The sequence below is a fragment of the Canis lupus genome, chromosome 33 (genome assembly GCF_003254725.2).
Source record: "Canis lupus dingo isolate Sandy chromosome 33, ASM325472v2, whole genome shotgun sequence".
NCBI lineage: Eukaryota > Metazoa > Chordata > Mammalia > Carnivora > Canidae > Canis > Canis lupus.
Genome location: NC_064275.1, coordinates 28,579,469 through 28,590,660, shown reverse-complemented (window position 1 = coordinate 28,590,660; position 11,192 = coordinate 28,579,469). Strand labels below are relative to the sequence as shown.

The 11,192-nt window shown below is 46.3% G+C and overlaps 1 protein-coding gene across 1 annotated transcript; it reads right to left on the bottom strand.

The window, feature by feature from the left end:
* Positions 1–9,195: 9,195 nt before the first annotated feature.
* LOC112641176 (SH3 domain-binding protein 1-like) lies at positions 9,196–11,192 on the bottom strand. Its single transcript, XM_025418031.3, has 2 exons — positions 11,012–11,192; positions 9,196–10,929 (listed from the first exon to the last, which is right to left on the bottom strand). The coding sequence occupies exon 2, from the start codon at positions 10,666–10,668 to the stop codon at positions 10,018–10,020; it is 651 nt and encodes a 216-aa protein (XP_025273816.3). The 5' UTR covers positions 10,669–10,929; positions 11,012–11,192; the 3' UTR covers positions 9,196–10,017.

The following is an 11,192-nucleotide window of genomic DNA, read 5'->3' as shown; positions in this document are numbered from 1 at the left end:
CGATTCTCAAGGGCAAATTAATTTGCTATTGTGTATGAGGATGTTTTGGGTCACAAGAGATGTAGTGTAACAACACAGTGACCAGGACTCGACCCTAGATTCTGGTTCCGCTGGGTTCTGGCTGGCTTCAAGTCCTCATTCCCCTACTGAGTAGAATTAAAAGTTTACTTTGAGGGGATCCCTGGGTGGCTCAGCGGGTTAGCGCCTGCCTTCGGCCCGGGTCCTGGAGATCTGGGATCGAGTCCCACTTGGAGCCTGCTTCTCCCTCTGCCTGTGTCTTTGCCTCTCTCTGTGTCTCTCATGAATAAATAAATAAAATATTAAAAAAAAATAAAAGTTTACTCTGAGAGATAATAGTAAACACAATGGTGTACTCAGAAAAAAATAGAAACGATATAGCAAGGGAACATAAGAACTAGAAAGCATAAAACAAAATGAAAGATGCAAACCCAAACAAAACCATTAGGACAATAAACGTGGGTGGGTTAAGCTTGCCTTGAGTAAAAGACAGTGATTCTCAAGTTGGGCCAGAAGCCATGCATGAGATTGACTGCTTCGTCACCTTCAGCTGCCTCATGTCTGTGAAATCTAGCTCCCACATCCAACTCGCCCCAGACTCTCCCCTTGTTGTGGTGTGTAGATGGTCCCTCAACCCAATGGAGTCTCTTCAGCCCTTGTCTTTCTTAACTTCTTTGAACTATCTGGTGCTATTAGCCGCATCCTTCCTCTTGACACAGGCTTATATAAAGTTGCATGTTTTCTGGTTTTCTTCCTATCCCTCTGCCTACCCTTTCTAAGTATCTTTTTCCTTTGCCCATCTCTTAAATGTTGGCACTCTTCCTCGGGGGTCTGTCCTAGATTATTTTTCTTTCTCTCTTTCTGTAAACACTCCTAAAGCTTTGATGATCACTCACATGCTGATGGATCCCAAATCTAGAATTCCAGTCCTGGTCTCAGGAGAGATCCTGAGCTCCAGATCTGTATGTCCAACTGCATATTGGACATTTCTACTTCGGAATTTCGTAGGACTCTCAAACTCAACATTGCCCAACTGAATCTGTCATTTCTCCCATTTCTTTTTCCTGCTACTAGAAAGTGGTACCACCTGGCTGCTAAAGTTGGAAATCTGGGATCCAGCTTTGAGTCCTTCTCCCTTAAGCACCCACATCAAATGGACCAGCCTCTCCTAAATGTTTTCCAAAGTCCATTTGTTTCTTTGGAAGCCCACTTGCCCTTTCTTGCCTGGCCTGCCGAGCAGCTTTGGAAATGGCCTCCCTACATTAGTCACGCTACACTACAACCCAGTGTCTACGGTGTTCCAGAGTGCTGCTTCTATCACAAAAACATTGACCGTGACACTTCCCTGCCTAACGTCCTTCAGAGACAAGTCCCTTTGTGACCTGCCACTGAATTTCTTTTGTCTCGAGTGTGCCTTACTCTCTTTACACTCATGCTGTTCCTTTGCTCTAAGGTATTATTTACACCACTCTCCTTAGCTTACTTCCTCTCATAATTCAGCTTTCAGATTCAATGTCACTTTCTCAGGAAAATCTAAAGTAGTTCAGGCATCCTGGCCATGTGCTTCGTTATGACTATAAAATTTCTCTATGATTTATTGTAAAACTGTTGAAATTTCTTAATTGCCCTGTTTCCCTGTTGGACTGCAGGGTCCATGGAGACAGGAACTATGTCTATCTTTTTCACCACCATGTGCGCTAGCATTTGGCCCTGAGCCCATCATTAGATGCTCGGTAAACAGTTACTGAATACATGGAAAGACATGCAAAGATGTGTCCTCTTCACATTGCTCAAAATGGCAGAAAAACCTAGAAAATACCTAATTTTCTAACATGAAGGGATAAGTTCAATGAAGTATGACCCTTCATATATTGAATTACCCATGCGGTCCAGTCATTAGGAATATCACGGTAAAAAAAAATATTCAGTGACATTTGGAAAGATGTTTCTCATACACTGTTAGGTGAGGATGACAGTAGTGCATACAGGGAGTCTGATCATGGTTTTGCTCTTGTGTTTTTAGTTTTCCCTGAGAATTCTTATACTCTTGCGTCTACCTTTCTATTTATTCTGTTATTTTTCTTCTCAGCTTGTTTTCATCCTGTGGCTGTCTGCTCATGTTTTGTGAAAGACCGCTCTTCCTCCATTGTATCAAGGATGCTAAACAGTTTCCCTCTATTTTCTTTTTCATCCTGCAGTAGCCTGCATTTTCAGGAATTTGTCCCTTCTTCTTGTTCGTTAGTTAGGGAGGAAGGGATATGTCCCTTCTCTTATTCAGTAGCATTTTTTCATAGGCTCCATTTTTTTTCTCTTTTTACTTACTTGGATTGAATGAAACAATTATCTCTCGCTTGGGAGATAATAGCATCCTTTTCTTAGATCAACAGCTTGAGAGGAGGTTGGTGTGAATAGTTTCCAGTCAAATTCTGAGTTCTAGAGGACTCTAGTACAGCTTTGCTCACTGAGGTGACATCTTCAACACCTACTGCCTGGCTCTTTGATTCTGTGACCCCATATGGTACATAACAACTTCAATTCCTTTTCCATGAAAAGGAACCAAGGCTTCTAGGGGAAAACACTGATTCCAGGTCTAGGTTGGAAACATACAAAATAAACCTGAACTTCTCGTCATACCAGATAGTGAAGGTTATATGCATCCGAAGGACTCAGGAACTGATTCGAAGGGGCTTTCAATGCCAGTAACGGATAATTTGAACCTCTGTCAGGATAGTTGCAATGGATGGAAACACATCACATAATTAAATCCGTGAGTTCACGATACTACCGCCCCCTCCAAGCCCTGATTGGTCTCTGTGGGAGGGTGCTAGAGACCAACTCATTATTTTAAATCAAGGTAGGAAATCAAGCATTTATATTGCCTTTCCTGTATGAACTGTATCACTGAGAAACCAAATACAGATTGTAGAGAATTTATTTTTATAGAAGCATTACAGTCAATAAATGAAGAAGGAAAGATAGAATTATAATCATTTTGCGACCCGTAATGTAATAATGGATCTAGACTTCAATCACCAGCAGCTGCTAACAATCGCATAAAAAGAGATGCCCGCAGACCTGAAGGGACTCCTGGTGGACGAAAACAGCAGCATCTATCAAGTAGTCTTGCCAAAAAGAAAATCTAACAAACCTGATCGAGCCTCTAGATTCAATTCCCTTTTTACAGGAAATTCAGAAGATCAGAAACATGTTAAACATCTCACCACCACCAACACGAGGATGCGATCATCAAAATCCAGACTGAGGGAAGCTCTCCCCTCTCCCCTCAACGAATAACTTCCCAGAGGACATATAATGGGAAAGGGAGAAAGTATAGGGTCTAAAAAGACACATCCCCAATGTATGGCCTGGATCCTGAGTCAAATTGTTTTAAAAAGTCATATTTATCAGACGGTTGAGAATCTGAGCACTGATGGGATTTCCTACAATATTAAGAAATTATATTAACTGCTTGGCTGATGATGATATTGTGTTAATGGGGAAAAAAAAGTCTGTATTTTTGGGGGCGCCTGGGTGGTTCCGTTGGTTGGGTGTCTGCCTTCAGCTCGGGTCGTGATCCCAGGGTCCTGGGATGGGGTGGGGAGCCTGGAAGTAGGGTTCTCTGCTCAGCAGGGAGCCTGCTTCTTTCTCTCCCTCTGCTCCTCCCCACTGTGCTCTCCCTTTCAAATAAATAAAATCTTTTTCAAAAAGTCTTTATTTTTAAAGTTACATACTAAAATATTTATAGGCAAAATGATAGGCTGTTGAGAGTCTGTTTCAAAAGGTTTTGGGAAAAAATGGTATTGGGGGTAGGGTAGTGAATGGAATATAATAGAAACAAGATTGGCCGTGAATGGATCATTGTTGAACTGGGTGATAGGAACACCCTAGAGGGGGATGCCTGGGTGGCTCAGCCGTTGAGCATCTACCTTTAGCTCAGGTCCTGATCCCAGGTCAGGGGATCGAGTCCCACATCGGGCTCCCTGTGAGGAGCCTGCTTCTCTTTCTATGTCTCTGCCTCTCTCTGTGTCTCTCATGAATGAATGAATAAATAAATATTTTTTTTAAAAAGGAATACCCTAGAGGCTTTTATATGATTATACTAGCCTGCTAATTTTCCGCATCTGATATTCTCTTCAGTGAACAGTTTAAAAAATTGCAATAATCCAAAGACATTCAATGAACTAGCCTCCTGACACTTGACTCTAATACACAGTGCTTGTGCCCTTCCAGTACATGGGGATCAAGCTAAGATCAAGCCAAGTCAAAATGTGCCTTGAAAATCCTTTAAATTTCCCACAAAATAAGTAAATAAGGCATTGTGTACAAACCCTGTAGAGTGATTTTTATGCACATTAGATTTGAAAAACAAAAGGAAGATCCAAAAACTTGGAATACTTTCTCCGCTTGTTTTCCAGGACACCACTGTTTCTCGATTCTCCTCCCACCTAGCTACTTCTTTGCTGCTTTCCCGTCATCCTCCTCTCCATGTCGGAGTGCCCCAGGGAGCAGTTCTCAGATTGCATTTCTATCTACCCTAACTTCCTAGTGAATTCATCAAGCCTTATTTCTTTAAATAATGTCTGTAAACTGATGACTCCCAGATTTCTATCTCTAGCTCAGAATCATTCCCCTGAATGCCAGATTAATTTATCCAATTGCCTACTTGACATGTCCATCTGGAAGTCTAATAAGCATCTCAAATTAACATATTTGAAACAGAATTCTTGATTTCTAAATCCTTCCCATCTTGCTCCCCCTCCAGTGCTCCTCTTCCCTATAAATGGCACCAGTTGCTCAGGCCAAAAGCTTTAGAGCTGTCCTTAATGCCCCCTTTTCCTCTCACATCCCATAGTCAGTCTTTCATTAAACCCTATTTGTTCTTCCTTAAAATATATCCAGAATCCAATCACTTCTTACCACTTTTGCCTGGATTATTTCCGTAGTTTTGCCACTGCTCTTCTGGCTTCTATTCTTGCCCCACTTACTGTTTGTTCTCAAACCTAGCAACCAAGCGGTCTTACATAGATCACATTTACTGCTTCTCTCCAAATCTGCCCATTGTGTCCCATCTCGGAGGAAAATCCAAAGTCTTAATGTGGTTTATGAAGCCTTTCAAAGTATTGTGCAGTGAACTCCACTACTTTCCATGACCCACCTACCCCTCTGACCTTGTGTCTATTATGTTTCGCTGACTTGGCTCCAGCCCCGCTGACTTCACTGCTGTTCCTTGAACATGCCAAGCACCCTACCACCCCGAGACCTGCACCTTCCTGTGCTGCTTTGCTCAGTTCTCACATTAAAACCTCCCATAACATACACACACACTCCTTAGCACTTTCTCCCCACTTATTCTGCTTTATTTTTTCTACAACGCCTATCCTCTGGTCCACTACACATTTTTCATTTATTATCTATCTTCTCTATGGGAATGTAAACTCTTTAAGAATTGGAAATGTGTTTTGTTCACTCACTGCCTACAATAGTTCTTGGTACGGAGAGAGAGAGGCCCATGACATTACCTGAATGGGAAAATCAGAGAGGGAAGGGACAAGAAGAAAGTCTAGATGCCGATGGGTAGGCATGAGATATTAAAGACCCCCCTTAAATCTCAGCAGTGAGCAGGGATGGGTGGGGAATCTAGAAGTGCTCCTGCTTGTCACCAGGTTTACTCCATTCCATCTTAAACTCCTCAAAGGCTGCCATGCTGTGATATGCTCTGTGGAGAAGCTTATGTTTCAAGAACCCAAGGGATCCTTGGTTCAAGAACCCAAGGGATCCTCAGTCCAACGACCATTTGTTGGAGCCAAATCCCTCCAACAATCCCATGAGTGAGGAAGTGGGTCCTTCCTTGTTGAGTCTTAAGATAACTATGTCTTTGGGGCTCCTGGAAGGCTCAGTTGGTTAAGTGCCTGCCTTTGGCTTATGTCATGATCCCAGGGTCCTGGAATTGAGCCTTATGTTGGGCTCCCTGCTCAGCGGAGAGTATGCTTCTCTCTCTCCCTCTGTGTGCTTTCTTTCTCTTTCTCTCTCTCAAATAAATAAATAAAGAAAAATATAAATCTTAAAAAAAATGGGGGGGTGACTATAGCTTTGTGAGAGACCTACGGCCGGAGCACCCAGCTAAGCCATTCCTGGACTCCAACCCACAGGAACTGTGGGAAAATACATGTTGTCTTAAGCCCCTATGTTTTGGGGTAGTTTGTTACACAGCAATCGTTAGGAAGACAGAGTTTGGTATAGTGACTGGACCAGAAATTCCTTGAAAGCAGCGACTGTTTACTCAGTGCTTGCCAGACGAATATTTTTTAAATGACTGGATGACTTAGAGTTTTAATCTTTTTCCGTGTCTGTGTGTATTTTAGGGGAGAGTTGGGGAAAGCTACCTCAGGCGGCTGCTAACTAGATGCTACTTTCAATGTGGTGCCTGCCAGGGCCCCGACCTCTCCGAGGTTAGGATGCCGCAGACAGAGGGGCGCTTCCCCCGTCCTCCCTCCGAGCGGCCCAGAGCGGGGCACCAGCGGGGAGGGAATGACGGTCCCCAGTGACAAGGGCCCCTTGAGTAGAAATCTGAACGTTGCTCCTCGTGGGCCACAACCTGTAGTTCGCGAGCGCAGGTTATTGTTACGGATCAAGCTGCTGGACTATTTCCCTCTTCGATTAAGATTCACAGGCCTTCGCAGTGTGACGGGTGCGGCGGGGAGGGGACATCTGGGAAGCCGGTAATGCCAGGGCCTAGGTCGCCAGCATTTAAGTCCCTCGTTTTGAACCTCAACAGAGAGTGTGACGAAGACAAGAAGAGATTCAGTGCGTTAACTCTTGGGCCCAAGCATCTGATTTTTCCAACTGCACATGACACGGGCAACACCTCCACGGGGACAGAGTGACTTCCTTTCATCAGAAAGCTGAGCGAGCCTCAAAGTGAAGGTTCCTTATTGTACCAGTCAGAGGCTCAGAGGACGGCTCGGCTCAGCCCAGTCATGTGGGCAGCGGCCGGGCCGACAGGGAAACTAAAAAGCACCGGATGTGAACATTTCCCTTTATGCCCAGGTCTCTTCTAGGTGGATGATGTGAAAGCTCAGGAGAAAGGTGGTTAGGTCAGGATCTTTCCACTGAGTCCCACATTCCATATTCCAGGAAAGGATCTCTACTCTCTATGGGGTGTGTGCTGGGGCCCCGCGGATTGAGAGAATGCAGCTGCTTGGCTTTTTTTACTCAAATTTGTATGCTTCTCTAGCACATGATTGCTAACACTGCCAGGGCCGGACAAGCCTAGTTCTAATTTTTTGAGGTACAAAAAAAAAAAAAAAAAAAAAAAAGATTTTCTAATCTGCTTTCTCTGAGGAGGGCTTGGTGATGCATCACCCAGCTGGGCAGGGCAGAGTGTTCTATCCCTGCTAAAACTGGAATTGTGCAAGGGTGTGGGGGTATGGGTTTGAGACCTGGGGCACAGGAAGTAGATTTGAGAGGGGCTACCCCTGGAGTGGAGCGGGTTAGTTAGTATAGTTAATAGCAGGGAGCCTGGGGTGAGGGAGGCAGCTCTGTGGAGGGGGACTCTGTGATACTCAGGCCAATGGGGATAGGGGCTAGAAAACTCTGACAAGGACAGAGCTTGGGCTGAGCATTTGGAGGTAGATCCAAGGCTTCATATGGATTGACCCCTGTTTGTCCTGCCACCCAGTTGCTCTCCAAGTTAACATGTGAAGTCATTCAGGTCTTGCTCTGCGGGGACCTGAGCATTTCCGTGAAGCTCTGGGGAAACCAGAATTTGGAAATCAATACTTTATTTATTTTTAAGCAATCTTGATAGCTTCTGGAGTTCTTTCTGGGCCTTGACTATGATTTGATTCATTTATTCACATATTCATCCGTTGAATAAATTTCTTGAGCACCCTCTTTGTGTCATGTGCTGTTCTATAAAAGTGGGGAAGACCTGTGAGTTCTGTAGGTCTGTGGAGCTTACTTTTGTGTGGGGATGATATGGATTTAGTACCATCCAAAAGGATGGGTCCTGCTGGCTCATCAGCTCCCATGGGCAGCTCTATTCCGATAGTCAGCACAGATGTGATTTTCCGAGTGGATAGCTATTCTTGAATATAAACAGCTGTGCATCAGCATGTCAAAAAGCTTCCTTAAAGGAATGCTTTCTCTTGTCTGATACTTTGAAGCTTCAGAGAAAGACATTTTCGTCCAGGCATCGGGAAACTCTGTGCTGGCAAAGGGGGACGCAGGAGAAACTCTCAGAACACTGGTAGCTGAGTTTAGCTTGATGCTGACCCCATCGATTTTGTCATTAGAGACGTAAAAACATCCCTCAGCCTCCACCCCACTGTCCCTCCACCATCATAGTTGGGTCTGCTGGACTTGAGGCATGAGGTCCACTAAGGATCAAAGCAACAGATTTAAGGAATTCATTCATTCCTGGATAGTGTCTTGGAATATGACGGCACTGTTAAGCTTCTAGAATCCAGGCAAACCGGCTTGATCTGAAGGGATGTCTGAGAGGAACATGGGCTCAAATGGCAGCCCCCAAACTGTTGAGAACGGCTTTTCACCTCTGGCTGCACATTAGAATGGGCCAGAGAATTTAAAAAATTACCCACACCCAAGTCCAATGCAGCTCAGTTAAGCCAGTAGCTCTGAACGGGGGTCCTGGTCATTTACTTTACCTTTTTGTTTTGTTTTGTTTTTTAAATCCCAGTGATGCTGATGCGCAGCCAGATTCAGGAAGCACTGCTCTATGTGGGAGGCAGGCCTAGTCTGTCGGAGGGCAAAGGTAAGTCAAACAGGCTACGTGTACATGCCAGGGGGACGTTCAGGCTCACCAGTACGTTGGTCGATAGGTCTGAGTTTCAAAAGCAAATTTCCAAAGTTCAAGTCACCTTTCCTGTGGCTAGAAACCTTTAAAAACTATAAAAGCAAACTTTTAGCTCCAAAGCAGATTTGAAGTTTAAAATTTAAAGCTGGCAAAGCTGTGTCATCCTGCAGAAAGGAATATTTTAAATTCCTGGAGAGCGTGTCAGAATTTTCAAAGGATAATAATAATAGGTAAAAGCTGACTGATGTCTAGAGGCAAGCAGGCAGCAAGGTTTGACGGGCTCATGGTTACCCCAAAACCTCCAGATTCTCTCTCCATCTTTTTTTTTTTTTTTAAGATTTTATTTATTTATTCATGAGAGACACACAGAGAGAGAGAGGCAGAGACACAGGCAGAGGGAGAAGCAGGCTCCATGCAGGGAGCCCATGTGGGACTCGATCCTGGGTCTCCAGGATCACACCCTGGGCCGCAGGCGGCGCTAAACCGCTGAGCCACCCGGGCTGCCCTCTCTCCATCTTCTTCATAGAAATAAACAATTATGGATTGGGAAGGCCAAGCCCTCACCCGACAAAAGGATGGTGTCGAGAACATCTCTGCTGGAGGGTCAGCTAATCTTGCTGGGACAATTTATATAAAGAGGCACTTACCTTTTCTTGGAACAGTCTGTACCCCTGTGGCTGGTTAGTGTACACACGCTTGGGTTGAGCTGAAAACAGCAAATACGCCCCTTCAGCTGTACGTCTGCCCTGTTGCAGTGTCGGGGCACTTGTGCCGGCCAGGCCCACTCCCCATGTGCCCTCTTCTCTAGCCCACGTCCTCAGTTTCTCTGACATTCTCGGCGTAAGATGGTTTCCAGATCCCTCAAAACTATCAAAATTTGTCAATGTACTTCTCACGACGTGACACCCAGAGCCAAGCAAGGGCCGTGAAACACCCCTTGTTGTATCACAAAGTATCAAGATGTACCAAGGATTCTCTGTGATTTGGGGGTGGGGGGGAGCGGGAGGGTGCAGGCTGGGGCAGCGGAGACCCTGGCAGGGGCCTGCAGGAGGTGTGGATCTCCAGTGGCCAGAACTGTGCGGTCAGAGAAGGACAGACGAGATTTAGCGCCAATTTGGTACCAAGGATTAGACATAACTACCACTTTGTAGTTTTGGTTCAATTGCCCCTGTAAGTTTTGCTAGTCAACATCCTGAAAACGGGTGGTCTGCTCTGTGCCTTGTCTCTGTAATACGGAAAAGGAGGGGGGTCCGTCGGTGGAAAGTAACGAAGAGCAAAGGTAAGAAAGTGCTCCCCTTGCAGGGGGCAGAAGGAACCCCGTGGGTCCCTCTGCGGTGCGGGCTGGCGACAAACAGAGGTGACATGGGGCGACTGGGGGGGTGTCCGGCCCGGCGCTCCTGGAACACTCTGGAAGGCGGGAAGGGATTGAGACCAATAGTGGGTGTCGGTGGCCGCAGAGAGCGGCGGGGCCTGGGGCTGCAGGAGGCCCCGAGCAGCAGAGGCAGTGGCCCAGCCACCGGCTCAGAAGTCACTCTTCTTCGAGAAGCCAGAAGAAGGCGGCCTGGCCGCCCGCACACCTGTCGTCGGCTCCTGCCAGCGGGTCGGGGCCTAGCGGGTACTCTCAAGATGCCTTGTCTTGGAGGCGAGGTCAGAGGGGTCACGGAGGGCAGAGGCCGAGGCGGCTTGGTCCGTCCGAGGGTGGGGGCAGAGCCGCACGCCGTTGCCTCCTGGCCTCGGGCCGAGGGACGAGGGGTGGTCAGAAATGACGTGATTTCTGCAGTTGGCGTAGTTGGACCTGGAGAGCGTCTCTCTGCAGCGAGCATGTTCTTCTGCATCTCACCGCAGAAAGGGCCTGTGTCGGGGAGAGGCTGGGGGGGCCGGGGTCCCCCGGGGTCGTGGGGCCGAGCGTCCCCCAGGAGGGGCCTCTGACCCCAGGCTGACCCGACTCAGGGCAGCCCCAGTTCCCAGTCGTCTTGTTGGGTCCTGAATACAGCAGCACAGAAAATCACCTTATAATAAAAGACTTTCTGGTTTTGGGGGCTCGACGGCTGACAAGGGGACATCTGATTTGATTTTCTTCCTCGAACTTCATCATCCTGAAATACAGAGACAAGAAACAATGAACACATAAACCGGGGGTGCAGGGGTTGGGGCAGGTGGTTTCCCTGTCTGCAGTACCTGGATTCCTGAGCTCTGTCCTGGCTTGCCTGACATCTCAAACGTGGGGACGGACGGCATTTGGAAACGAATACACACAAAGGACTTCCCTGAATGGATATTTTCCTTTTAGGGGGAAAAAAAACCCGCACCTATTATTCATGCTATTTCTTTTTTTTTTTTTAAGATTTTATTTATTTAT